General features: G+C 35.3%; 2 protein-coding genes and 1 long non-coding RNA gene across 4 annotated transcripts; 1 reads left to right on the top strand and 2 right to left on the bottom strand.

Annotated features, from left to right (window-relative positions):
• Nucleotides 1-70: 70 nt before the first annotated feature.
• LOC130470696 (uncharacterized) lies at nt 71-2,253 on the bottom strand. Its single transcript, XR_008931422.1, has 2 exons — nt 1,650-2,253; nt 71-406 (listed from the first exon to the last, which is right to left on the bottom strand). It is a non-coding gene; the product is annotated as an uncharacterized lncRNA (long non-coding RNA).
• Nucleotides 2,254-3,040: 787 nt separating this feature from the next.
• Nucleotides 3,041-8,324, bottom strand: LOC110785407 (NADPH-dependent aldo-keto reductase, chloroplastic). Its single transcript, XM_021989836.2, has 8 exons — nt 7,983-8,324; nt 6,740-6,901; nt 6,515-6,565; nt 6,179-6,255; nt 4,857-4,944; nt 4,297-4,569; nt 3,504-3,746; nt 3,041-3,335 (listed from the first exon to the last, which is right to left on the bottom strand). Exons 2-8 carry the CDS (start codon nt 6,869-6,871, stop codon nt 3,252-3,254), a joined length of 948 nt encoding a protein of 315 aa, XP_021845528.1. The 5' UTR covers nt 6,872-6,901; nt 7,983-8,324; the 3' UTR covers nt 3,041-3,251.
• A 2,138-nt stretch (nt 8,325-10,462) lies between these two features.
• Nucleotides 10,463-25,202, top strand: LOC110785408 (BAG-associated GRAM protein 1). Of its 2 annotated transcripts, none has more exons than XM_021989837.2 (18): nt 10,463-10,895; nt 12,186-12,236; nt 12,861-12,958; nt 14,059-14,134; nt 16,939-17,067; nt 17,152-17,192; nt 17,969-18,110; nt 18,496-18,612; nt 19,516-19,545; nt 19,638-19,737; nt 19,890-19,996; nt 20,686-20,832; nt 20,975-21,079; nt 22,637-22,783; nt 22,879-22,932; nt 23,023-23,086; nt 24,565-24,626; nt 24,749-25,202. In XM_021989837.2, exons 1-18 carry the CDS (start codon nt 10,701-10,703, stop codon nt 24,875-24,877), a joined length of 1,794 nt encoding a protein of 597 aa, XP_021845529.1. In that variant the 5' UTR covers nt 10,463-10,700; the 3' UTR covers nt 24,878-25,202. The 2 variants fall into 2 exon arrangements, with proteins under 2 accessions (XP_021845529.1, XP_056695376.1); XM_056839398.1 differs by having other exon boundaries at nt 10,757-10,895; nt 12,167-12,236.
• Nucleotides 25,203-25,422: the final 220 nt, after the last annotated feature.

Genomic DNA, 25,422 nt, shown 5'->3' with positions numbered 1-25,422 from the left:
TCATATAGTAACTTTTTCGATTATAGTTACTATTATTTCATATATTTACTGGAAAAAAAAAGTAACTATATCAAAAGTAAGAGTAATTATAACTCTTGAACAATAATTAAGAAAACATTAACTACATGAGTAGTTGTTTTTAGCTACGACATTCTAATTATTTACATCTATTCAATAAGACACATTAAACTCAAATGTTTTTGAACTAAAAAGTACTAATCGCCACGTCCAAGTCCATTCTTTACACCAACACGTCCTCTCCTTCGACGTCCACGCCCTCTCTTTTCTCTACCACGTCCTTGGTTTTCATTGTTGTCAAAATTTTCTTCTTCTTCTCCTGCTTTTGTTTTCCTTGCAGAAGTTTTCTTCGCACGACTTCAATTTTAGATGAATCATCTTTGTATTTCTGAATTAATAATATATAAACTAAGTTAATAATTTAACATTTAAGTGTGAAAAAATGACATATATAGTAACTGTGTAAAACATATAGTTTCTATTATGCATCATACAGTAACTCTTATAATTAATGATGGTAAGATATTCGTAGAATTGCAGATATAGTTATTGTTATAGTCATATAGTTACTGTCATAATAATATAGTCACTCTTATTACTAATAACATAGAGACAAAAAAAACATAAAAAAAAAAACAAAATGATAACATAGTAACTATTAAAAACATATAGTTACTATTATACATGTTATAGTATATTTTAATATTAATAATAGTCATATATTAGCAGAGTTGCATATATAGCAAACGACTAAACACTAGCTTCAACTAAACTAACTTATACCTAACATCTTTAATTTATCCTTGTAATATAATTGTTGATTTCAAGAATTGTAAGTTTCAAGTTTACGTGAAAGGAGGACAATGCGAAGGAGCAAAAGAACGATATTGTCATGCAGACGATCGGCAAGCAACCTAAATGTAGGTGAGAGAAACTTGCTAATATGAAGTTTCGGTGGGTGATTTACTCCACATTTTTGTGAATGGGTCTTTGGTTAATGTGACGACTAGTTCAGGTGTATATTTTGATTTATGATGGAGATTCAATGTTTGTGATGGATTCACCAATTTACGAAGAGGGAGAGAAGATGAGAGATACGAGTATTTACGTAAAATTAACGTTTTGGTAATGATATGATGTCATGGTTGAAATGAAAGCCAAAGTAAAATAGTATCATTAGTAAGTATAAAAATAAAAAGTGACATCATTGGTAAAAGTCAATAGTATAATGGTACCTGTAAGAATTACCCAAAAATAAATACATACAATATAATCATAGTTAGTTCTTAATACATCAAAAAAAGGATAAAGACAACTGAAAATAAAACCATACAATCATACATGTATATAAGGTATGGGGTTTAGAACCCGGGAGAGGTGAATATGAATTATACCAAACCTTTAGGTATCTAATAGAAAGAAAATTTGATATTTCAATTAAACCAAACACAAGTTATCAAGAATCAAGTTCAAATCTTATACAGCTCTGGCTTCATTCTTGATTCTAAAGACATAACACTCTTCAAAGTTCAAACCAATCACCCCCTAACTAAGTTAGTTCCTTGACCATTGATTCCTAACAAAAAAAAAAGGTATCAGATCACAACAAAATCCGACAGTATAATACCTACCTGAGGTGAGGTCTAAGGATCGGAGAAAGTGAAAGTAGGTAGGTTAAACCGCACCGTAGCCGGTGTCGCAGCTGCAGCTAGCATTAGCACTATTAGAGTCACCATTATGAGCAGGTTGAGTGCTAAGACAGCAACACATTAAACCTAACATCATCATAAACGCCCAAGCTGTTGCCAATGCTTGAATAAAGTTTATGTATTGATCTTCCATTTATCTCTCTTCACATTGATCATCTCACATCTCACATCTCACATCTCACATCTCACATCTGCTAGTGCTACATACAACATTACAATATATGTCAAATATATATTAATATAAATAAATAAATGTTAGAGTTTGCTTTTGCTTTGCATTGTTATTCTTTGAGCTGAGCTAGCTGTTTGTATGCTGATAAGGGTAGTGGGGAATATGAGTAGCGCAAGACCAGCACATGCATGCTTCAAAGAGTATGATTAATAAGGGCCAGGGCCAGGGCCAGGGCCAGCCTGTTTGTTGTCCTGTTGGGTTAAGCATGCATCATTTGACACTATACTACTCAAATGTTTGTCTGTCAATTGTGTTCAATCTTTCTGGCTTTTCAAGTACGTCAACCCTTTTTAATTAAAGATGTTTGTCTTCAAAAAAGTCAAACATGTGTTTGTAGTATGTAGTTTGAGAGGGGATGCTACGTACTATCATAAAAGTGAGTTCATGTTAAGGGTGCTTTTTATGTTACAGGCTCGTGGCACACACAGGAGTGTGTTCGGATTATCCTGGTTAAATCAAGATGTTTTAGGAATCAAAACCCTAAGATTTGATGGTTTTGCCCATCATTGAAATGAGACTATCATTACTCCTAAGTTGAGTTTCTTCATTTTTTTCATGTTTGTAGAATTGTGGCATACATAGTGGTATTTTCGGATTATTTTGGTTAAATTAAGTTTTTTAAGGAATAACGCCTATGAGATTGGATGATTTTGCTCATAATTGAAATGAGACTATCATTACTTGTAATTCAAGTTTTTTTGACACTTCATTTGTTAGTGACTAGTACTACGATCAATTATTTTTTGCTTCAAACCTCGAGTTTCAGAACTCTAGTCTCAATACTTGGTGTATAAACTAGAAAGTGGGCGAAGTTGTAAGTTTTATACGGAGTAGTGTCCAAGTTCATGTAAATGGCTGCCGTCAACTGAAAGTTTAAGTTGGAGGGAACAGGGAATGGTCCTTTCTTAACTGTTGTTGGATACGGCTGCAATTGATTGAAGTATATTAAAAAGTTCAAAATGACAGGTTGATAACATGAATTCTGTCTTTTTGATCGAATGGGATTTTTACTTTTCCTTTATAAAGCCAAGTTTTGGAATAAAATTAAAATAAATATGATCCTGATTCCTGGCACAAAAGATGCTCTTCAATCACTTGAATTCGAGACTTACTATAGAAGCATAGGGTTTTATCCATACAGACAGATGAACCTTTTTTCCTTTATGTGACAAGGAAAAGTTTGTCAATAACTCTGAATCAAAAGTTTCAAATAATCGGAGGTCCACAACGATTACTACGAGGGAAGGGAGTATTATAAGAAAAATGGTTAAATCTTAAGATCTTTACTGCCATCATATTTCACCATCCCATAGCTCCTCCACGCTTTTGTAAGGGCCAGTTTCACTAATTGCAAAATCTCCACGAAGAAGCCTCCGCTGTAATTAACAGAAGTGGCAACCATATAAATAACAAAATCACAACTGAAATACTATAGTACGGAGTACAAGATAACCCTGCAATACTAGTGTGTGTGTGTGTGTGTGTGTGTGCGCTTTCTTAATCTCTGCTTTTCTAGAGCATATAATTTTAAGAGGTTTACTGACCTGGTTAATGTTAGAAAACTTGGAGAAGAGCTCTGATGGAATTGACCAGTCAAGAATATCGAGATTCTCTCTGATACGGGACTCATTTACACTCTTAGGAAGGACACTATGACCACTCTGGATGCCCCAGCGAAGGGCTATTTGTGCAGGTGTTTTGTTAAGCTTCTCAGCTATCTCAACCACTACTTGATCCTTCAAGATATCTCCCTTCCAGTTCCCTGGAGATCCCAAGGGAGAGTAAGCCTGCCAGAAACTCATGTTTCAGATTCTCCATCCAACATATTTATGTACTGAACAAGGAATTGAAGCGAACAGCCTTGCCAAGACTTAAACAACTTTAACAGCTTGATATTAGGAATTCAAACCTAAACACAAGTTTATAGCATGCTCCATACAATTAATCAGAAGACTTGAAAAATTAGGAGATGCTAATCTCTTAATATTCTATGGTTTGAATTTCCTACAGCACATAAAATTTAAGTGGGCATCACATCAATCAACAATAAATGGGCAGTTAAATCTAAAATCTAAAGTAGTCTTCGGTTCTTGGTATTTAAGCTTGATTACAAACTTAACTCGAATTTCACTAGGAAAAACTTTAAACTCGATCAGATTCAGAAATAAATATATTGTTTTTAAAAAAGATAATGTAAGTTTGTAATTTCAGAAGTCGGCTATGGCTTATTGTTTTGGCATGAAAGGGGTAAATGAACATCTCATCATCACATAACAACGAATATATAGTACACATAATTATACATGTCGAACAAAGATGTAAGTTAGAGATAATTACAGTCAAGTGAACACCAGTAGAATTGCACAGATTGTGAAGGGCCGGTTGCTGCCATACAGGGTGGCACTCAACCTGGTTCACAGCAGGAGGAACCTTGGCATAACCAAGCAAATTTTCCAGCTTCTTGGTGGAGAAGTTGCTCACGCCAATGGCACGTGCCTGACCAGAAGCATATAAACCCTCCATTGCAGCCCATGTTTCAGGAAGGCACAACGGAACCATAGCATCGCTAATTCCCTGTGAGCCTGGTTTAGTACGAATTGGCCAGTGAATCTGCATTGCACAGTGGCACTATTCAATCAACATACTTTTCCAAGACAAGTTAGAATAACTTTTTGAAATTAACAAAATAAATTCTAATGAATGCTTATCTAGGAAATGAAGCAATTTAGAAAGTCACCCTTAGAGGAGCTACCGAGCTATGAAACATCAGACACGTGGATAAAATAGACACATTAACAGAAAGGATTTAAGTAGCCAAGTAGGTGATGAAATGACTTCGTAATCAAAATTGATTTATACTTAAATTGTCAAACAAAATTTTGAATGGTGAGGCATACAAGATACAGATCAATGTAGTCAAGCTGCAGGTCCTTGAGAGTCTTGCTCAGGGCCTTGGAGACATCTTCTGGGGCCTGATCACTGCACCTGCAGAAATCCATAACAGCCAAACTTTGCATAAGAAAACTGATTTGTGGCATTGTATGGTTGCAACCAAATAGATGGGATGCTCAAAAGTGCTCTTACAGTAACACATAGTTTGTCTTTGGAAGTTCAATTCACAGGTTTTCAATCTTTTCTTTCCTTCAGTGAAGTTCAAAGTGGGGAATGGTTGTCGTGTTCGTTTTTGGGAAGATGTTAAGAGGGGAGAACAGCCTTTATGTGTTCAATTCCCTCGGTTATTTCAGCTGTCTTCACACAGAACGCCCTCGGTTATTTCAGTTGTCTTCACTACACAATGCTCCTGTGTCTTGTTTCTATGGTGATAATGCCTGATATTTACATTGTCGTAGACAACCACATGACAGGGAGTTAGAGAAGCTTTCTTCTTTACTAGGGGTTATGGATTTCAATTAGCTAGAGTGGAGGATGCTAGAGTGTGGACCGGGGATTCAACAGGGTCTTTTCTTGTAAATCTTTTCTGGTTTACTGCCTAAGTTTCCAGCTTTTCCGTTAGCAAATTTCCTTTTGAAGGTGACAGATTAACACTAAAGACATGCTCTAAAAGCGTAGGCTAGGATGCTTACCGGATATGTGCTTGCTTTGCCGAGCTAATGACATGTTGACATGTTTTCTTACATTAAAGGATAGCGAGTTACCTTCAGATTGATTGTTTGCGCTTCATGAAGAATCTTGGGTTTTCCCTTGCAAATTTGTGTTGGAGGGTTTGGTAGGGGTAAGTAGAACAAATTGTTATGGTGCAATGTTTTCAAGGCAATTATTGGTGTGTGTGGTTGGAGAGAAACTCGAGGGTCTTTTCACGAGTTTTGACACCTTCTGAGTTGTTGTGGGACAAGGTAACATATTTAGCATCTTCATGGATAGCCGGTGAGGCTTTTAAGAATTACTAGGTTGGGGAAGTACAACTGTACAAGGAAGTTGGGGCAATCTGTAATTTAGTTTTCAGATTAACTTGTCCTCATTGTTTCTTCTCCTTTTTCCCATAATCTATTTTCTTATCAAAAAAGACAACTGAAATAGTACGAGTGATTGAATTTCATGTTGCCTACATATGATCATGTTTTAAAGACCAACAACAGTAGCAGAAATAGTAGTAGCATTAGTGAAGCTTATTTTATCAAACAAAACTCTGAGGGTTGAGCAATAGGTTGAGAAAAATAATTATTTTCTTCACATTCTTAGGGTTGAATAAAACACTTACCAGAGCTTCGATGTGATCCAGAGTTCCTCGCGTTTCACTATTCCGTTGTTGAATAACTCCTTAAGGGCCTCACCTACCTAAAAAAAACCTGAATTAGGCCTATCTAACCAGTAAAACTTGGCAGCTATACAATACTCCTCTTTCTCAAAATAAATGCCAGATTATTGTCAAAATAAAGTATATAGACTATAGAAATACAACGTCCTAAGTTATAAATTGCATTTCTGTTTCAGGAATTATGGGGTGCTAGTTCAGTATTGCTATTTGCTGGAACAATATAAGTATAAGATAAGAAAGAACTCACTTATGAAGTTATAAAACAAATGGGATATTTACCTCTGGCTCATTACCATAAACAGAAGCACAGTCGATATGTCTATAGCCGGCCTGCAAATGAAAGTATTATGGTAAAAATTCAACATTCGACTCATACAAAACAAAATCAATAAAGATCTAAACCATGACTTAAAATATAATGGTGTGTTCTAACATTATTACAATGACTTAATAGAGAAATATGTACTTCAGCTGCATAAAAGAGAGAATGGAAAACCAACAAACCTTAATAGCATGAATAACAGCTTGGCCAACTTCACCAGGAGCAGCTTTCCAGGTACCAAGACCAACTGATGGAATCTTAGTGCCTGTATTTAATTCAAAATGGGTTGGCCCATTTACAATTTCAGCAGCCATCTTTTACACTTCTTGCCTTGTCGAAATAATCTACCACAACAAGAGAACTGGAATGGTTTAGAAATATGGTGATTGCAACCAAAAGTAAAACAAACAAAAGTTACACAACATCCCCAACTTGATAATCATATAAAGACCTCTAAACAAATCCAGCAATAAATCCAATATAACACAAGGCATTGCCAGTTTGCCACCCATATGGACATATTCACATATCTATCTCCATGAAATAAATACAATGCAACGAAAAACAACGGATGACACAAATGTACAACTCAATCACAATACCAAATAACGCAAGAAAGTATTTAAGCTAATTACAAATATATAAACTCTTTATTATACAACATAAACCATCTGCAGACAATTCTTTATACTAGAAATATCTCCCCGTTAAGTGTTCCTCAAAAAAATCATCACAAACACACTTGATTCTTCAATCGTAGCACACACTGTTGACACAACACATAGCAGTAATCAAGACTCATATGTATTTAATGATCCATTGATCCTAGAATTAATGCATCTACGAAAAATTCAAACAAACCAATAGCATTAAGAGAGAGACTGACAAAAGTTATACGGAGTAACAGTCAGCTCAATAAATAGCAGACAAATAATCCTTCATTGAGAATTTGAGATCAATCTCACCCCTTATGAGCTAAGTAACAAAATCGACCAAAGAAACGATTCTGGGGCACGATCACGGACTAGGTCTAACTCCCAAATAGAATTCAAAACAACTCATCCTACTCAATTTCATACACGATCAACCAATAGGTATTAAAATAAGCAAATAACATCAGTATATAATATATTCATCACAAGACACAATTAATTACGATAATGTATGATCACTCACAAATAAGCATCAATACACACATATATTCAAGGTTTTCAGGCAAAGTCCCTCACGAATCTGCATTCTAATCTTCATTTCAAAAATAATTGGCATATGTATAATAATTGAAAGCATGACGCAAATTTTATTTTCCTGTCAAAACACAACAAAGTTTCTAAATTGATTAAGCAGAAATCAAAACAATCCAATCGAATTATGATAATCTACGAAGTGATGAAATGAAGGGATTAGGGCATAGGAGGAACAAACCGAAGGAGGAGAAGAGGAAAATGGACAGAGGTGATCCACTAGATAGCGAGGGAACGGCGGCGCACCAACAATTTGTGGAGTCGGAGACGGTGGCGCTGAGAGTAAGGCCGAGTGAAGTGGTGACGCAAAACTGAAAATAGTGTAATTGACACACCACGTCGATATTTTCCCGGGTTTGGAGGAATGACAAATTGACAAAAACGGTTTTTAGTGGGATTTCATGTGAACGTTGTTGCATACGTGGTGTAATATTAGCCGGGAATTTCGCTGGGACTTGGGAATTGGGTGCTGCCGTGCTGATCGAGTTGAAAAGTTTACGAGCAACTCAAACTTGAACTCGCCTAACTTGAACTCGCCTAACTTGAACTCGCCTCCGTCAAATTTCAATTTGGGTTGGCTTGACTCGACTAGTAAAACTAACTCTACACAATACACATTTTAGTCATTTTCTTTGGAGAAATTCCGAGTTAATATAAGTGATTGAAAAAAAATTCCAATTAAATTGCATTTTTGTAAATATTTTGCTTGAAAACAGTAAGTGGTATAATGTTAGGTGTTGACTGTATATTTGTAGTTATTGACTATATATTACTTGGCGTTGATTGTATATTACTCGTTGATGACTGTATATTTTATGACTACTAATGAATTACTAAAATGCAATATTATTTAATGGTTAGTGATTGACTGTAGATTTATAGTTGTAGATTGTTTATTAGTAGAAGCTTATTGTATAATGTTAATTGTTGACTGTATATTACATAGTTGTTGATGTATTATGAAAATACATTTATGACATATTTGATGCCATGTGGCTGAAATTAGCCCACATTTAACGGAATTTTCGTTATAAAACATCAATTATTTACGAAAATGCCATTTGATTGGAAAAAATTCCCAATTAATGGGATTAACTCGAAACGGCTCTTTCCTTTGTTTGTCAATGTATACATTGCTTTAATTCACAGGCTTCATTGAAATTGAGTATTCTCTCTATTCTTGAACAATTGCAATAATTTGACTGACACTAATTTGATCGTAATTATACGCAATTAAATATTACTATAAAACTTACAAAAATTGATATTTGAAAAAGAAAAAAATCAATATTAACGGTCCCAACTATGGTCAATTTACTTTAAAAGGTCTCAACTTTTGATTATCTCAAAACGGTCCCAACTATAGCGAGTCCTTTCCAAAAATGGTCTCTTAGTTAATATTAAGTGATATATAACTTAATTAAGACTCATAATTCTCTTGCAAATTGCAATAATCTTATATTTTAATTAAATGAAGTTAATGGAATAGTGTTATATGTTTAAATCAACTTAATTAACAGTTTACTAAGCTAAAGGATATATCATTTTGGGAAAACGCACCTCGAAGTTGGGACCACTCTAGGATAACCAAAAGTTGGGACCTTTTAAAATGAAGTGACCATAGTTGGGACTTTCAGTATTAATTTTTCCTTTGAAAAAATGTCATTAAGACTAATTCAACAACATACTCCTAGTGTCTGTCAAAAAAAAACAACATACTCCTACGTTCTGATTTAGCTTGATACTTTTGATGAATTGATATTTGTCTGATTTAGCTTGGGGGGTGTGCATTCTTCGTGTGTACATAGGTATGATTTATCTTCTTCTCTACCTTCATTCTTGTGTTTAGTTTAGTTTTTTGTGTGTTATTGCTTTCTAGAGTAGCTTTATTGTTTTACCAAGGGGTCGAGCGGAAAAGGGGGGAAAGCTCCAAAAAAAAAATCCAAAAATACGTGTTGATTGATGAGATCGAGACAATTAATTCCCTGTGCCCCTTTGATTCCAAATATTTTGATGTTTCAAGGTGATAAGACAGGTGAGCTAGAACTAATCAAAAGTTGGGTCGGATTTGGGTCGGGTCGAGGCCTTAAAAACTTGTCCATTATATCGGGTCGGGTAGGGCCAAGCTTCAGGCCGATTTTGTGTGCCTAAAACCCGCTATTTTAGGCCAAAAATAACGGGATTTTCGGGCCATTTCAGGTTGAGCCAAATTTATAACTAAAAGTGTGATTTTACATTGTCCAAAACCCGTTGAAATTTTTAAAATTCGAGTCGGGTCGGTCCTATGTTGATCAGCTCTAAGTTGACATTATGGATTGATGGTCTTTGATATGAATTATTGTTGCCACTGACCTTTAAGTATAGCTGTATATAACACACGCGTTGCATTTTGCATTATACTAGGGTCATTACAAAATGACATTAATTTAATTATAGAAAGATTTCATAAGAGTTGATTCCCTACCTTATGGGAACTTGAAAACATTATGCTAATCCACATTCTCACTCCCCCTCACCCCACGCACACCACACCACCTCCATCAAAAGCTCACACTTTTACTATATTACCCCTCTTATTATCCATTTTTTACCATCATTACAAAAACACCAAGGGCAAAATTGTCAAATAAACGGTTACATAAAAAAACCACCTCATTTTCCACGTCGGTATCTCCGACACACAAAAAGGAATTCCAATTTCTCCCTCCAAAGTCCAACCACCCTCAAATCAATTGACCCATTTTCTCTCTCCTAAAATCCTCGCATTTCATCTTCCTCCTTTTCATGGAATTTCTTCGTCAAAATCATCATCGTCGTAATCCTAAAAACCTAGAAATCGATCACTGTGAACTTTGTTTCTGACTAGATTTTACTTCTCCGGCGTGTTGTTGATTTTCCGATGGATTTTCCGGCGAGATTGATGATCCAAATGGCGTTGGATTCACTTGTTCCGTCGTTATGGGAGATTGAAGTCACCTTCGCCGCCGCTGTCTTTGTGATTGCTGCTTACTGGTACTTCACTCTTTGTGATTGCAATAGTCGTGGTTTTAGTCAGAGTCTTGATTCCGCCGATACTATTGAGGAGAGAGATAAAGTATGATTTCTTTCATCTTTTTAATTTGCGGTTTTTTTTATTTTTTATTTTGTGATTGATTATTTTAGTGTTCTAGCGAGTTCTTGAGTTACTATGTTGTTTTGTTGCTTAGTTTGATAGTGGAAATTGAATGTGTAGTAATTTTGATACTTTTCTCAATTTGGTAGTGTAGTACTTTAAACCTCTTTTATGGTGGGAGGTTGCTTTTCCTTATTTGGGTGGTTTATCGTTTTCTCTTTCTGAGTAAGTGCTCTCCTACTTCTTGTAGGATGCAAAGTAAAGGAAATGCTCATTGAATAGGATATGTTTTGGTTTCGAAGTTTGATTGCTGTGGTAGTGAATTGATTTTACTACTCAGTTTTAGTTACAGCCTCGCATTGGCTCGTGTTTTTAATCTTTGGCTCTATTGAGGTTCTTGTCTGATTTCTTAAAAGGGCTGTTTTTAATTTGTTGCTCATTGCCTACTACATCTCTGAATGATCACCAACTATTTTGACTTTTTGAATTAGTTAAGGAAGGTTAACTCGAAAACTGAAAAGGAGATACTTGCTTATATGTATCCAAATGAAATTTATTTGACAAGAACATAAAATTGATTAATGGAATGAAGACAATTGTGATGGGCATTATTAATTGCTATACCTAGGTTATGGAAGATATCAAATTTGAAACAATAGAATTACAAACGATAGGAATGGGTGGAACAATGTATAAGTTGTAAGGAGAACATTGGATATGTGAAGTTATAATTCTTTTTTTCAGTGAATCCATACATTGTGAGCTATAAGCTTGTGAAGGATGATAAGTGAAGTTTTACTGGTCTTTTTTTAAAAATATTTGTTTTAATAAAAAAAATGCCTCTTCAATTTTGGGATTATCCCCTGATTCTCAATTGGTATTTTATCCCCAGCATGGAAGGGATCTATGCGTTTGTCCTTTCTCGAGTTTGAAATGCTGATTATATGCCCTTGCATTGCATTCAAAATCATGTTGCTGCATCATTATATTTTGTATTTTGGGATTATCTCCTATATTCTGTTTGCTTTAATTAGAAAAGTTCTACTAAGACAGTGAAGTTGTAGCCTTGCGTCTAATCAACACTCATGTTTTAGCAATGTGTAGTATTCTTCTTTGGGATCTTTTCCTTGCTCTCTGTGTTTATAGAATGCCATACTTAAAGTATTCTCGGAATTATAAGCTTTATTAGGTGGCATGCTACTTTTGATGCTTGTTTGATATCCTGGAGTAATTCCACCTTTCTTGACATGCAGTTCTGCAATTATTTTGTAGATTGGCCAGCTAAAATATGATACTCATACTCAAGCAGGGTACTTGATCAAGGTATACTAATGATTCAGCAGCATTTTTTCTTGTTCGGTATGCACTGAAGAGTTACACATCTTTACTGCATTTCCTTCATCCCTGCTACTCTAGTAAAGCACATACCAAACATGAATTTTCTAGATTGGTTCAAAATGTAGGTGCTGACATGTTATAAAAAAAGGTAGACTTAGGTTGTAAACTTGTTAGTTTTTATTTTTTACGGTCAATTCGTCTTTTTTTGTGATGCAATGTTTTTTTCATGGCAAAGTTTATAGTTATATTTGAGGGAGACAGTATGACACTCTAAGCCAAAGTGTCAACCTTTATGTGAAGCTTCTTGGATATTCTGTGTTTTCTCTACTGGAAAACTAGAAACTGTTATATATATACCTGAAAATAGATCTAAGCACAATCACTTAGGAGTTATGGCCTCTGGGAATCATAAAACAAACATGTGTGCCTACAAAGTTCAAATGACTTTGGTGAAGCCATTAATGGTAGATCAGAGGAAGATTTCTGGAGATTTCTGGAGTAGACTGTGATACCCCATATCTTGTCCCGTATTCCTACTTGCAGCGAGGCATATATTTTAAATTGTTTTTCTTGTTTAAGCATCAATTTATGGAATCTACGACTCTCCAGGTTGGGCTGTTGGCAGCAAAGAATCTTATTGCTGCAAATCTGAATGGCACATCGGATCCTTATGCCATTGTTACTTGCAGTACAGAGAAAAGATTCAGGTAATCATAAGGCTTAATTTCAATAATTGATATTTTATACCTATTTTAATAGCTTAATATTTTATCATTACTGCAACATGATTTACGCTAAAATTCAACGTAGAACTATTAAGAGAACCTGCTGGAATAGTTTATGAATGGTAACATTGTTTACTAAGAAAAGTAATGTGATATGTTGGTTCAAGGTAGACTTTTCCATTGATGTTTGTTGCTTTTGTTTTCAAATATTATCATATGAGCCCCCACTTTCAGTCACAGAAAGCTACTTCATTTTCTAGAAAGTTACTTCCTTCCTGAAAACTTTTCATCTCGAGCCAGTTTCTTTGACAGCAGTAACTAGAAGCTAATACTTAGGGATTATGCAATCCATTGTCCAACTTTCTACACCCTGCTGCTTGAGAGTTACTGTATTGCTTTCAACTCCGTTCAGAGGACCACAATGGTTCATGAGTTTCCTTAATCATATATTTCCTCCAACCCATAAATATCTCAACAATTACCTTCCATAAATATTGCATCATTTCCCTATAAAGAAATCCAATATCTTCTTTCACGTTGCAAGGAATGTAGGAAGTATTTGTGTAAATGTGATATATCCATTTTACTATGTAACATTGAATCACCATAACTTGTTTTAGTTTCTTATCAATGGTTGGTCCGGTGGAGGTCAGATCTATGAACCGCACAACATATTCTGCCAAAGAGGCATTTATCATAAAATCCCTTTAATATTTGTTAACTTTAATGCATTATATCCTAATATTTACCTCACTCCAAATCGCCAAGAATGCAAGTTTTTCTGCCTTCTCAATGTGGTGTATGTTTTTAGGCTTGAAATGGAAACGTACACAGAATGGTAGTTTTGATTGGGCACTTTATTATTATTTAAATAATATTGTTATGTTATTATTCATACAAGTATACAGTTTACGTTATTTAACAGGGTTCATCTTTTATTTCAATTGTTTATGGATGCAAGAGATGACTTTTGTTGTTGCAATTTCATGGACTTCTTTATCAAGGAACAAGAAAAGCCTTGATATATTCTTGTGTCGTGCGTCTTTGTTGTTGATTTGAGTCTTTCCCTCTTCACACTGCAGTTCAATGGTTCCTGGTTCAAGAAATCCTATGTGGGGAGAAGAGTTTAACTTCGTTGTTGACCAGTTGCCCATCCAGGTAGCTTCTCTGGTGCAACTTAAATGTATACATATTTATGCATCTACAGTATTATGTGATACTTTTTTGTTCGCTATTGCTTCTGCCTCTTCATATGAAAATGGTGATCTATTTGATGAAAGTTCCTTCTCAAGATTTAACTAATTTCAAACTTTTAATTAAGATCGTCTTATGAGTATAAGACTACAATTACACGTTTTGATAAATAGTTCTACTTATAAATAGAAAATTACACTCTTATGGTCAGATACTCTGCTTAGTACTTTTTATACGAATAGTTATCTTCTAATAAATTTTTTTGTTAATAGTACAAGGCTCTTGTTCAATAGTTAGAGTTTTGGGCTAATAGTTATGATTTTGTGTAAATAGTTATAGGTTTCGTGTTAACTATTATATTTTTGTGTTAATAGTTAAGGTTTTCTTGTTAATAGCTAAGTGATATCAGCGATCTAATGAGAATAAGACGGTCTTACAAAAAACTTACTCTTAATCTATACGGAGTAATCACAATTTTCTGTGTGCTGTTTTGAGTGAACATTGCTAGATTATTTCTTTTCTTGAATCATTTTTGCTTTTTCCTTCTTTTGAACCACCTACTCCATCTCTCTCTCCAACCAGAAAAATGCAACATCAACACTTCTGCTACCTATTTTTCCAATCCAAGAAATGTCATCTCTCTTCACTATCTCAGTTATACATACCCACTTGGCATGAAATGAGCCTATACAGTCAAGTATTGGATATGATCCATTTTATGTTGTTAAACATTTGGTTACAAGACTTATTACATTATAACCATACTGATATATTCCCTTTCTATTAGGTCTGGTGATACTTGTAGCCATCCTCTCAGCTTCTAATATTCTATTTAGACCTGTTTCTAACCAACACTGAGCCACAGTAAATGTCAACTTTTCTCTTAGTAACCAGTTAAACTTTATTTCTCTACATCTTCACACAATTTGGATGTACGAAGCTGGGAAAGGGTGAACTGCAAATCATTTGGTAGACTCGATCAGGATGAATTCATTTTCAGTATTTTCAGTCTTTGTTGCTGATCCATGTTATGATCTTGAGATATTGTACTAGTTAATACTATGTGATCGGATCATTTTTGTTGGATTTTGTTAGCATAATCGCAAAGATATAAAACACCTCTCATCTAATACTTTGTTTTTGCTACACGTAAAGGCGTTGTATTGCTATTACTTGGTTCACAGTCAGACCAAGAAAACACTAGAAGAGTGTTCCAGAAACTCTATCCAGATTTCCAGAGACATGGGAAAAGATACACTTCTTAAAATTCCAACAGATTAGTGAGCTCACCAGACTCCTAATCTTGACTATGTTGGTAAAAAAGGATGTTCCAAGAAATCACCAGATCTAAATTTCCAATAAATTGGAATTTCAGTCACTGTGCAAACAAGAGAGATAAATAAGAAGAGGAATTCCATTGGGAAACGGCATCTTCTCTAATCAAGATTTATCTTTTGTGAGCCCTAACTTTATGCCTGACCATGGAAGTGAAGAAATCTGGGAGATAAATTTCCAAGGGCTGGAGCAAGACATTTTATCTCTTTCTCTTTTGCTCATACATGTCCCTGATGATTTAATGCCAAAGGGGATCAGGGTTTATTGATAAGGTGTCATCACCATTTTTATAAAAACTTTTTGGACGCCAAATTTTGGAAAACCTATATTGCCCCCTTCCTACCTCCTACAAACCTTATTTCACCCCAAAAGAGGGTGTTTTTATCTTCACCGCTTAGACCAAAATAAGTTTCTTAGGATCCTTGCTATACTATAGCAACACCACGAGGGAACATAATAGAGTTGGGTTATAAAGAGGGATACTTGATAAATATTACTAAACAGGAATAACATGTCCACTAAGAAGATTTTTTTCCCCCAGCCATCAAGGCACCTAGAAATTTATTACACCAAATGGTCTCAAAAAAATTGTTCTAGGGTTCACCCTTAACAGAATGCCTGAGTAGTTGAGACTTGAGAGTGTTGGTTTTGGGGGGTTACACACAGCAAGAGATGCAAACGGGGAAAGAAAGGAAGGTTTTTCGGGACTTCTCTAGATTAATCCAAGGCCTCGAAGGCTCAAACATCCAAAGAACAGTCAGAACAATGCATAAAGAGGCCTAGGCTTTAGGCGATGTGGGTGAAGTGCCTTAATCTGCCTAGGCGAGGCTATTTCAAAGAGGGGCACCAGGGTGCACTAGATGCATATCAGTCCTTTTTACTTAATTTTTGTTAAAAGTTTTATTAAGTGTGCCTCACTTTAACGAGGCACACCATAGTGCAACAGGATCCCTATCTCCTCGGGTTCCTTGAGCCTTTTTGTACATTGGATTAAAATATTTGACAAATTATCAGGATGGAAGATGATGTGTCATCTGCAAATGCTTGTGAGAAAAAAAAAATACCACCCTTACCCCCACCTTTAGATCCTTAAAAATGCCAACAGCTTCACCAGAAGACTACTAAGCACAATCACCTAGTAATAAATGAGGACGATATTCACCTTAGCAACCTCATTGTGCCTCAAATCACCTCCTAGGCCGTCCATTGAATTGTATCAAAAGACAAACATATAGTGGATACACATGAAATCCACTTTGTTATGGATGACTTAAGTATTAGACAATGAAATATGTGTAAATTATGTTTCTCTTTCTAATATTTCCTTATGCCCTCTCCATTCTTTTATTTTCGTGAACTCAAGTCTTCTGTTTCTTTTACTTCTTTAACCCCCCTCCTAATCATCTTATTTCCTTCTTAAACTTAATGCGCAGATTAAAGTGACAATCTATGACTGGGATATAATATGGAAAAGTGCAGTTCTTGGCTCAGTTACAGTATCTGTGGATTCCGTGGGTGATTCTGGTGCAGTATGGCATCCATTGGATAGCTCTTCAGGAATGGTATTTTCACTGAAACTTTTAATCTATATCAAATTTTTTTCAACTAGCTCTTTTAGCTTGATTCTGACAGGTTTCATTTGTCAGGTTTGTCTTGATATCAAGACTATGCTTTCAAACTCTTCCAGGTACTATTCTGGTTATGCATAAACAAGTTGGTGAACTAAGAATTCTGACTTCTGCAGTTAGATCAGGCCTGCTGAAATTAAGTCCCACATGATATTTTGGATGTCTTAATTAAACATGTTCCTTGTTAAGCTTTCGGTTTATATGTTTCTGGGTAATTATTAGGTGGACGATCAAGTTACTTTCCAGGGGATGTGGCAACAATTTAAGGGAGAAAGGATGTGATCCACCTTCATCCATAGATTGTTGCCTCATCTGCTGAACTTAATAGTTTGCTATTCTTGTTTAGAGTTTAAGAACTTCTCTATTATTGGCATGTTCGGATTGAAATTAATAGTTCTAATTATCTGTCATCAAGTCATCCGGGTACTCTTAATTTTTATAAAGGGTTAGTTTATTCAGGAGGAAGGTAGTATGTTCCAACTTTCAAGTGCTTATTTTGATTTAATAGCAAAAAACTTGCCTAATTTTGCTGATGGGCACATTAAACCTTTTATGGATGACATCATCCAATTGCCGTCCATGTCTGTAAATGTCAGAATACATTTGTTACTACCTCCATCCCACTTTATCAGGCCACATTATAATATTCGATGTTCTGAAATGTTAGGCCACTCTTCATATGTAGTATGTAAACTTTTGAATTTTTCCGTTATTACTACCTTTAGGACTTGATGCTTAAGTATCATTTTCAGATGCGGAGGGTAATTAATAATAATTCAAACTTCAACCAATTCTGTTACAGAGAAAGGTTTTTAACTGAAATTATTTTTCTTAGTGTTTTAAATGGCTATGGTGGAGGAAATGCTCGCAGGAGAGTTTCTCCGGAAAAACAAGGACCAAAAGATAAGCAAGAGGCGATGGTAGTATACCAAAAGCCTGGGCCATTGCAAATGATATTTGATCAACCGGCTGATGAGGTGAATCACTTATCAACTGTAGTACCCTCTGATACCAAAAGTACATGTAATTTGTTTTAATTGGGCTTCCCTGAAGCAAAAGCGACTCCTTGAAAATACTAACATATTGTTGTTGTTTCTCAGTAATTTCCTTCTTCAGGGTGGTTAATAAAATGCACATCTTGAAAGGGTTGCAATTAGTTTGAGTTTGATCTTAGTGATTGTTATTTTGTGGCCTTTAGTAATGTTGCTTTATTGTGTTAACTTTTATATTACCTTGAGAAACTTAAATGAGTAGTGACTGAAAGTTACAGCGTCCTCATCGTTCAAATTACATTTATGCCACTTTCAATTTCAAATTTGGTCACTGCGTGTTTCTACCTGATGTGATGATAATTTACTGCAGGCTGTTGAGCATAGTTATTCTTGCGCATTGGAGAGATCTTTTTTGTATCATGGTCGTATGTATATTTCTGCATGGCACATTTGCTTTCACTCAAATGTGTTTTCTAAGCAAATGAAGGTTAATCTTTTTCCCTCTTAAGTACTTTTTACTTAAATAGAAGATTTATTATAGTAATGGGTGATTTTTATTCCCATTTGTTACTGTAAATAGAAAGAAGGCTCTCTTGCCTGAACACCATAGACCCCAATTTCAAGTAGAAACAAAATTTAGCTCTCAATACACTTTAATAAATCACGAATCAACTCTTGTATTTTAATCAATCATAAACTAATTATCTAGTATCTTCATCAATCATATAATAATCATCTAGTAAATCTTACATGTCCCCCTTTTCATAGATTTACTTGTAAATTTGTCATAATTTGATGGTGGAAAAGAAATAGAATAGAGGGAAAAAAAAGGTGAGTGGCACACACCCTTTTCAATGATCCGGAAAACATGGTCTATTAGTTTCAGAGCTCTTTTTTATGTAATAACCAATTTGTTGCTGGAGGTTATTTGTTTTGCCAAAGTTAAAAGGCACTTAAATTCCAGGAAAAATGGGCCTATATAGCACCAGGGCTCTATTTCTAACAACCATTATGTCACTGAAGTTTTCTTGTTACCAATGTGACAAATGGCACTTTAATTCGAGAAGGATATCAGATCAGGAAAACTTATTTTATTTAGGAGATATTTGCATGAGGTAACTAACTATTATAGAACTTAAATGATAATTTCTTCTGGGTGAATTGCGTACAGTATGTTCTTTGTGGGGGACCCCTAGTCCCCTACTGATGATCTCACTCTGTGGCTCATTGTTGGTTTGGTTTGGATTATATCATGCTCAACTAAATTTAAGATTAGACATTAGAGATGCATGGTGCTATGTGACTATGCTGGTTGTATTTTGTTCGAACATACTGCTAATCCTTGTGGAAAACTTAGATTTCTCACTCCGTGTACATGTCCAATTTACAGGTGATTATTCCCTTTGAGGACATAGATGAAGTGAGTTCTCCTGTTCAATGTCTCATTATTGTCCTTTCAATGTGGATGGCATGGCGTAAAGGTTCATATAACTCATATTTTTCTCATTGTAGATTCGAAGAAGTCAGCATGCCGTAATTAACCCTGCTATCACAATCATCCTTCGGCTTGGTGCTGGTGGCTTAGGTGTACCACCTTTGGGAAGTTCAGACGGTGAGTGAGCAATTGTTTTCTAGCTAGACCTGATGACACGAATTTTTGCGTTTACTATCAACTCGGATCCTTTTGACTTCCCTAGTTGTTTGCGTCTAGCTGTTTTAGATGATTTTGTGGACAACTGGACATAATTTGTTTGTTCATTGCAGGAAGAGTTAGGTACAAATTTGCATCGTTTTGGAATAGGAATCATGCCTTGAAGATATTGCAGCGTTCTGCTAAAAACTTTCTTGTAATGCTAGAAGCTGAAAAGAAGGTTGTTTTTTGGTGAATATTTCTTTAAGTTGTGTCTCTCATTAGCTGCTGGGAATTTCCTTGCATTTACTTTGATGCAATGTTTAAGAGCTGAGTTTAGATTTAAATCACGTTTTGTGCATTTTTATAAAGTATCTAGTGCCTCACCTCTCACGATCAGTGTCTTGTTTGGATGTGTGTCAACTGTCAAGTTAGCAGTTAGACACGGAATGCCTTTTGATGTAAATTTTATCCAACTTTGAGGGTTCAAAGTGTCAAACAATAACTATTTTAGGGAAGGTAAAATGTAATTTGGAGAGTAGCTTTGCAGAGTCTCTCTCTTGGCCTTTTCTTCTACAGCTACTTTAAGAACTTGATATGATATTTGAATACCTGTACTGTTAACATTGATATAAGAGCCTCTTTGTGATGGTAGACTTTTGATTGTCCTGGTTTGGATGTAGGGGTATATGTATTAATTTTCTTCTTTTACTTTTATATTTACCGATGTAGTTATGTTGGTGTAGATTTTTAGCTCATACATTTTCTCTATCTCTTCTGTTTGGGATGCTTTTGAGTTTTGATTTTCATGAATTTGATCAAGAATTCTTTTTGCTGAATGGCTGGTTAATTAATGATTCATGTAATTTTTGCCTTCTCTTCCCAATCTATTCGAAGCCTGAATGCCATTTTCATTATCTTGATTAACAGGCTAAGGCATTGTCAGAACTTCGTGCGCACAGTAGTTCCAAACTGGCGGGTCAGCAGAAGTCTGAAAAAGTTCTTGAAGAAATCATTCCCAAGACTGATAAGTTTCAACCATTCGTCAAGGATGAGGCCCTTGTCAGTATATATAATGTATGGGACAACACATCTTTTCCAAGTGCATATCTCTTTGGTTATATTACTTGTCAAAAGATCTAAGAAATTAATATAATGGAGAAAATTCTTTTGGCTATGTGATTTTGCTAATTGTCAAATCCACTGAACTCTTTCTCAGGATAAATTTCCATGCACTGCTGAGCAATTTTTTAATTTATTGTTGAGTGATGAGTCGAACTATATAAATGAGTTTCGTTCAGCACGGAAGGATACTAATGTTATTGTAAGTCACTTTTCTGAATTAATGTTTTTGTTGTCAGTTACCGATATTAGTAGAATCATATATACATTGACTTGTCAATATGCCGTAGAGTTTAGTAAAATGTATGTTACAATGTAGTTTACTATTCTTTTCGTTAGGGAGCGATGTTCCCAGTATCTACCGCCTACTTTTTAAAGCGTTTTTCTGGACATTACTGTTTTGCAATATGATTTGCATTTGCGGATCTAATGTTCTTCCAGCGTCGATTGTGCCTGTTTATTTTGAATAAGCATGGGCTCAGGATTATGTATACTGATTAACAGTAAACATGGTGCAGTTAAACTAGGCACTGAAACATGTTGGAACTTGGAAGCGCACTGTCATTAGTGTGCCAATAAGAAACTTTCTAGAAAGAGACTTCTGGGTCATTTTAGAATCAATGCTTGAAAATGTAATTTCCTGATTCCATGCATTTTACTTATTGGGTTTAACAATTTGGCTTTGCTGGGAAATTAGTCTCTTTCTTATAATATTATCAAAGTGCAAGTATTGTTTATGTCGCAATGGTTAGGATGCTCAAAGTTGTCTTCAGGAAATTTGCTTTCATGTTTTGTCTTTTTTCCACAGCTTGGTAAGGTTCAATTTAGGGAGGAACACCCTCTTTTGGAAAGTAGCCTTTTTTGCATTAGCTAGTTGCTACCCACGTTTATTCAGTTTATGTTCACTTCACGACTCCAAGTGTCATGGTTTTATTACGGAAGTGCGTGGGATTTACATTTCAGGAGACAGTCACATATTCTAGAGTTAGAGGAGTTTAGGAAATCGTGTGATGATTGTGACCACTTGGCTGTTCAGTTAAAGGAGTGAAGTACTCCAGGGTAACTGATGGAGGATTAATCAGGAGTGTTTTCTTTTAAATCCTTCCTTCATTGTTTGGTTAGATCTCCTAAATATCCAGCCTCCCTATAGCAAATTTAATCTGGAAGGCGAAGATTTCTCTTAAGGTAAGAGATTTTTTGTGGACGTTTAGCTTTGGGATTGATCAACTCAAGTGATATTCTCCTGAATAGGCCAGGGATGGCAATCTTACATGTTTTATTAACTAGTAGTTGGCATGTACCTGCGGTATGTGGAGAGGAATTTCCGTAGCAATGTAATAAATTGAGTGTGTTCTCTGAATATAAACGAGTGGTTACAAATTCGGGGTTTGGAAGGCTGAAGGAGGACTTTCTGGAGAAAAGTTATGATGGCTATGCCCAGAATTTTCAGGAGTAGATGTTTTTAGTGACTTATTTTTTTAAAATAATTAGTTTGTTAGCATTCACATGGACTAATGTAGCTGACTAGCTGGGGTATTAAATACGAAGTATTATTTAGCTGGGCCTGACATAGAATCTGGGCTAACTAGTACTTGTAATCTTGTATTAGTTTCCTGTGTTTCTCCAAGAGGACACCTCACCTTGCTGTATTTCTTTGTATTTGGTTCTGATATTATTTTTTCCTAAATTTAAAAAGTGTATTGCGTAAACATTGGTCTGAGATTTTTTTTTTTATTTGTATCTGTTGCTCTGTTTTCAGATAGGACAGTGGCATGCGACAGATGAGTATGAGGGTTTAGTCAGAGAATTGACTTTTCGCTCTTTATGCAAGAGCCCCATGTGCCCCCCAGACACAGCAATGACAGAGTGGCAGCATGTAGTTTTATCTCCAGATAAGACAGTACTGGTGTGACTTTGTACATCATATTCCTACTTTTTCGAGATTGCTTTCGTTTTTTGCTCCTCTTATTGGACTAATAACTGTGAATCCTCTGATTCTAGGTTTTTGAAACAGTGCAACAGGCACATGATGTCCCATTCGGGTCCTATTTTGAGGTATGCATTTACACCATATTTTGTGATTGAATATTAGCATATAGCCTCAGAAAATTTTAATTGAATTCTACGTTCGGCATTGTACAATAGGTGCATTGTAAGTGGCATCTTGAAACTTGTTCCGAGTCATCTTCTACCATAGGCGTAAAAGCTGGTAATTCTTAATTTTCTTTAATGCTCCTTTTTTTTGCTGTTTCTAGCTGTGATACTGTTTAATGTGAACCTTATACAACAAATTGAATGATGTTGCTTTATACAAGTCTTCAGTGGTTGAATTTGTTACCAGATTAATTAGTTCTATATTTCCTTTATTTTCTCTTACTTTGTGTGGTTACTGGAGACATACTGACAGTTCATACTTCATATCACCCCTAACCCTGGTTTACCCTTTATCTGTTGCAGTGAATGCTTGAACTTTGTATATTCTTGGAGCTCGTCTTAGGCATAGCAGATTTTAATATAATTTCTGAATTAGACTGTTGGGGAGTAATTGAATATTTTGCCCATTATTTGTTGTAGTCTTTATCATCTGTTTCGGTAGACATTCCCCCCAAAAAAATTGTTATTTGTTTCACTTTCCAAGTTTGTTCTTGAGTTCAGTTCTCTATCTCTTTTCTAATTCTTCCAAAAACATCAAATTATACATCAGTCAGCAAGTAATTTTAAAAGCTACAACAAGAGTCTTAGAGCCTATGGGCTGTAAAACAATAGCAGTATTACACTTTAAAAAAGACTACCATAAGTAAGAGTTTTTATTCAGGTGACTGGGATTGAGCTGCTATAGCTAGTAAATATCCTCAACCAAATGCTCGACATTAAACCCAGGTTTGGTGGCTAAACAATTTTGATGCCTTCTGCCGGGCGTCTTTTCTTCATCTTTTGTTTTCAAAATCCACTCAAGTCTCTTAGATTTCCATTAAGTGAACTTGCTACTTCGGCATTCAACCAGTTTGAAGTCTTAAGTTAATTTTTAGTGACATTTAGTTGTTTTGGTCTGTTATGTTTTGCAATTTTCGGTTTCAATTATCATTGCCCAGGTTATAGCGTTAGGTTATTTGTGTAGATTCTAATGAGGGAGGAATTTATGATTTGTGTTTTATGAGCATAAAGTTACCTTTTCTACTGAACATTTTACATAGGAGTATCGAGTTATTTTTTGGGTGTTCTACACTTCAGTTGCGGTAACATTGAGGTATTAATAGTAAATGGGCTATGAAATAACAACATTTGTCTATATTCATATCAGTTTCAAAATGTGAATTTTTGCAGGAATATAGAATATATGATAGGACATGCACCTCTTTTGGCTTTTCTAATAATATGCTTTACACATAACTATTCAAGTAAAATGTTTAATGATCGAACATAACTCATAGGTTAAATACCTAACTGCTAGATTTCAGATAATATAAGGATCATGTATAATATGGATTATGGTCATGCTTTTCCAATAAAATATCTCCACCTGCACCAGTCCACCAGGGACACTTTCCCCCCCTTGTATCCACTATTCCTTCTAGAAAAGTCTTTGCTACAGCTTGACTTGCTAGGGATGATGGAATTTCTTTCATGTTAATCACTTTATCGTTGCGCAAGTATTCTACTGTTGACATTTATATCAATCTTCAATAGGTGCTCACTTTAAGAAATGGTGTATCATGTCATCGAAAATTAAGTCTGGGGCTGTGGATGAGGTACATCTCCTCCCCTTTTTATTTTTATTTTTGCTGTCTCTTGAAAAGGGAGATATCATGGTTTGATGCAGATATTCCAAGAGAAGTTTGATACTTAAAAATTTGTTATTTCTTTAATGCAGTACAAGCATGAGGTGCGGTTGATGACAGAGGCAGCTTGCTCTTACATTAAGTCTAGGAGTAGCTTCTCCATTGCAGGCAATGCAGATGATAGTGGCCAAATGTCTACTGATATACAAGAAAGTGAGTGAGTGGAAGCAACTTTACATGACTGGTTTCTTCAGTTTTGATCATATGGTGCCTTGTTTGTGCATAGTGTTTGTATTTACACCCTTGTTAATTGTTTTTCAAATGTTGTCATTGTTTTTTCAACATAAGGTTTCGTTTGAAATCGCCCTGTTTCATTAGCAATAAAGCTTAATGGTGGCGGCGGTGGTGGTTCCCCTTGTAATACCCCTTACCTTGTATGTAGTCTTAGGAATTATTATTATTATTGTTCTGTTGTATTTAGGGCTATGGTATGCTGTAATGTTAACAACTTTATCTCTTTCTCTATTCTATAAGTCTATTCTTGAAGAGTTTGGTGTCCACCTAAATTGTCTAATTGTTATAAAAGTATTTAGGGCGAGGCGAGGCTAGGCCAGGCAGCTACCTCTTATCATGTGCATGAGATTGTCATAGCAGTCAGCAACACACCCTGTTGCATTGCAAGCGGCACCATTATATTAGGCCAAGCAGCAATGCAGCACCATAGACCCCTGTTACTCTGTTGTTTATTTTTATGAATATGTTATTG

The sequence above is a fragment of the Spinacia oleracea genome, chromosome 3 (genome assembly GCF_020520425.1).
Source record: "Spinacia oleracea cultivar Varoflay chromosome 3, BTI_SOV_V1, whole genome shotgun sequence".
Classification (NCBI taxonomy): Eukaryota; Viridiplantae; Streptophyta; class Magnoliopsida; order Caryophyllales; family Amaranthaceae; genus Spinacia; species Spinacia oleracea.
This window is presented reverse-complemented; position numbering and strand designations above follow the sequence as displayed.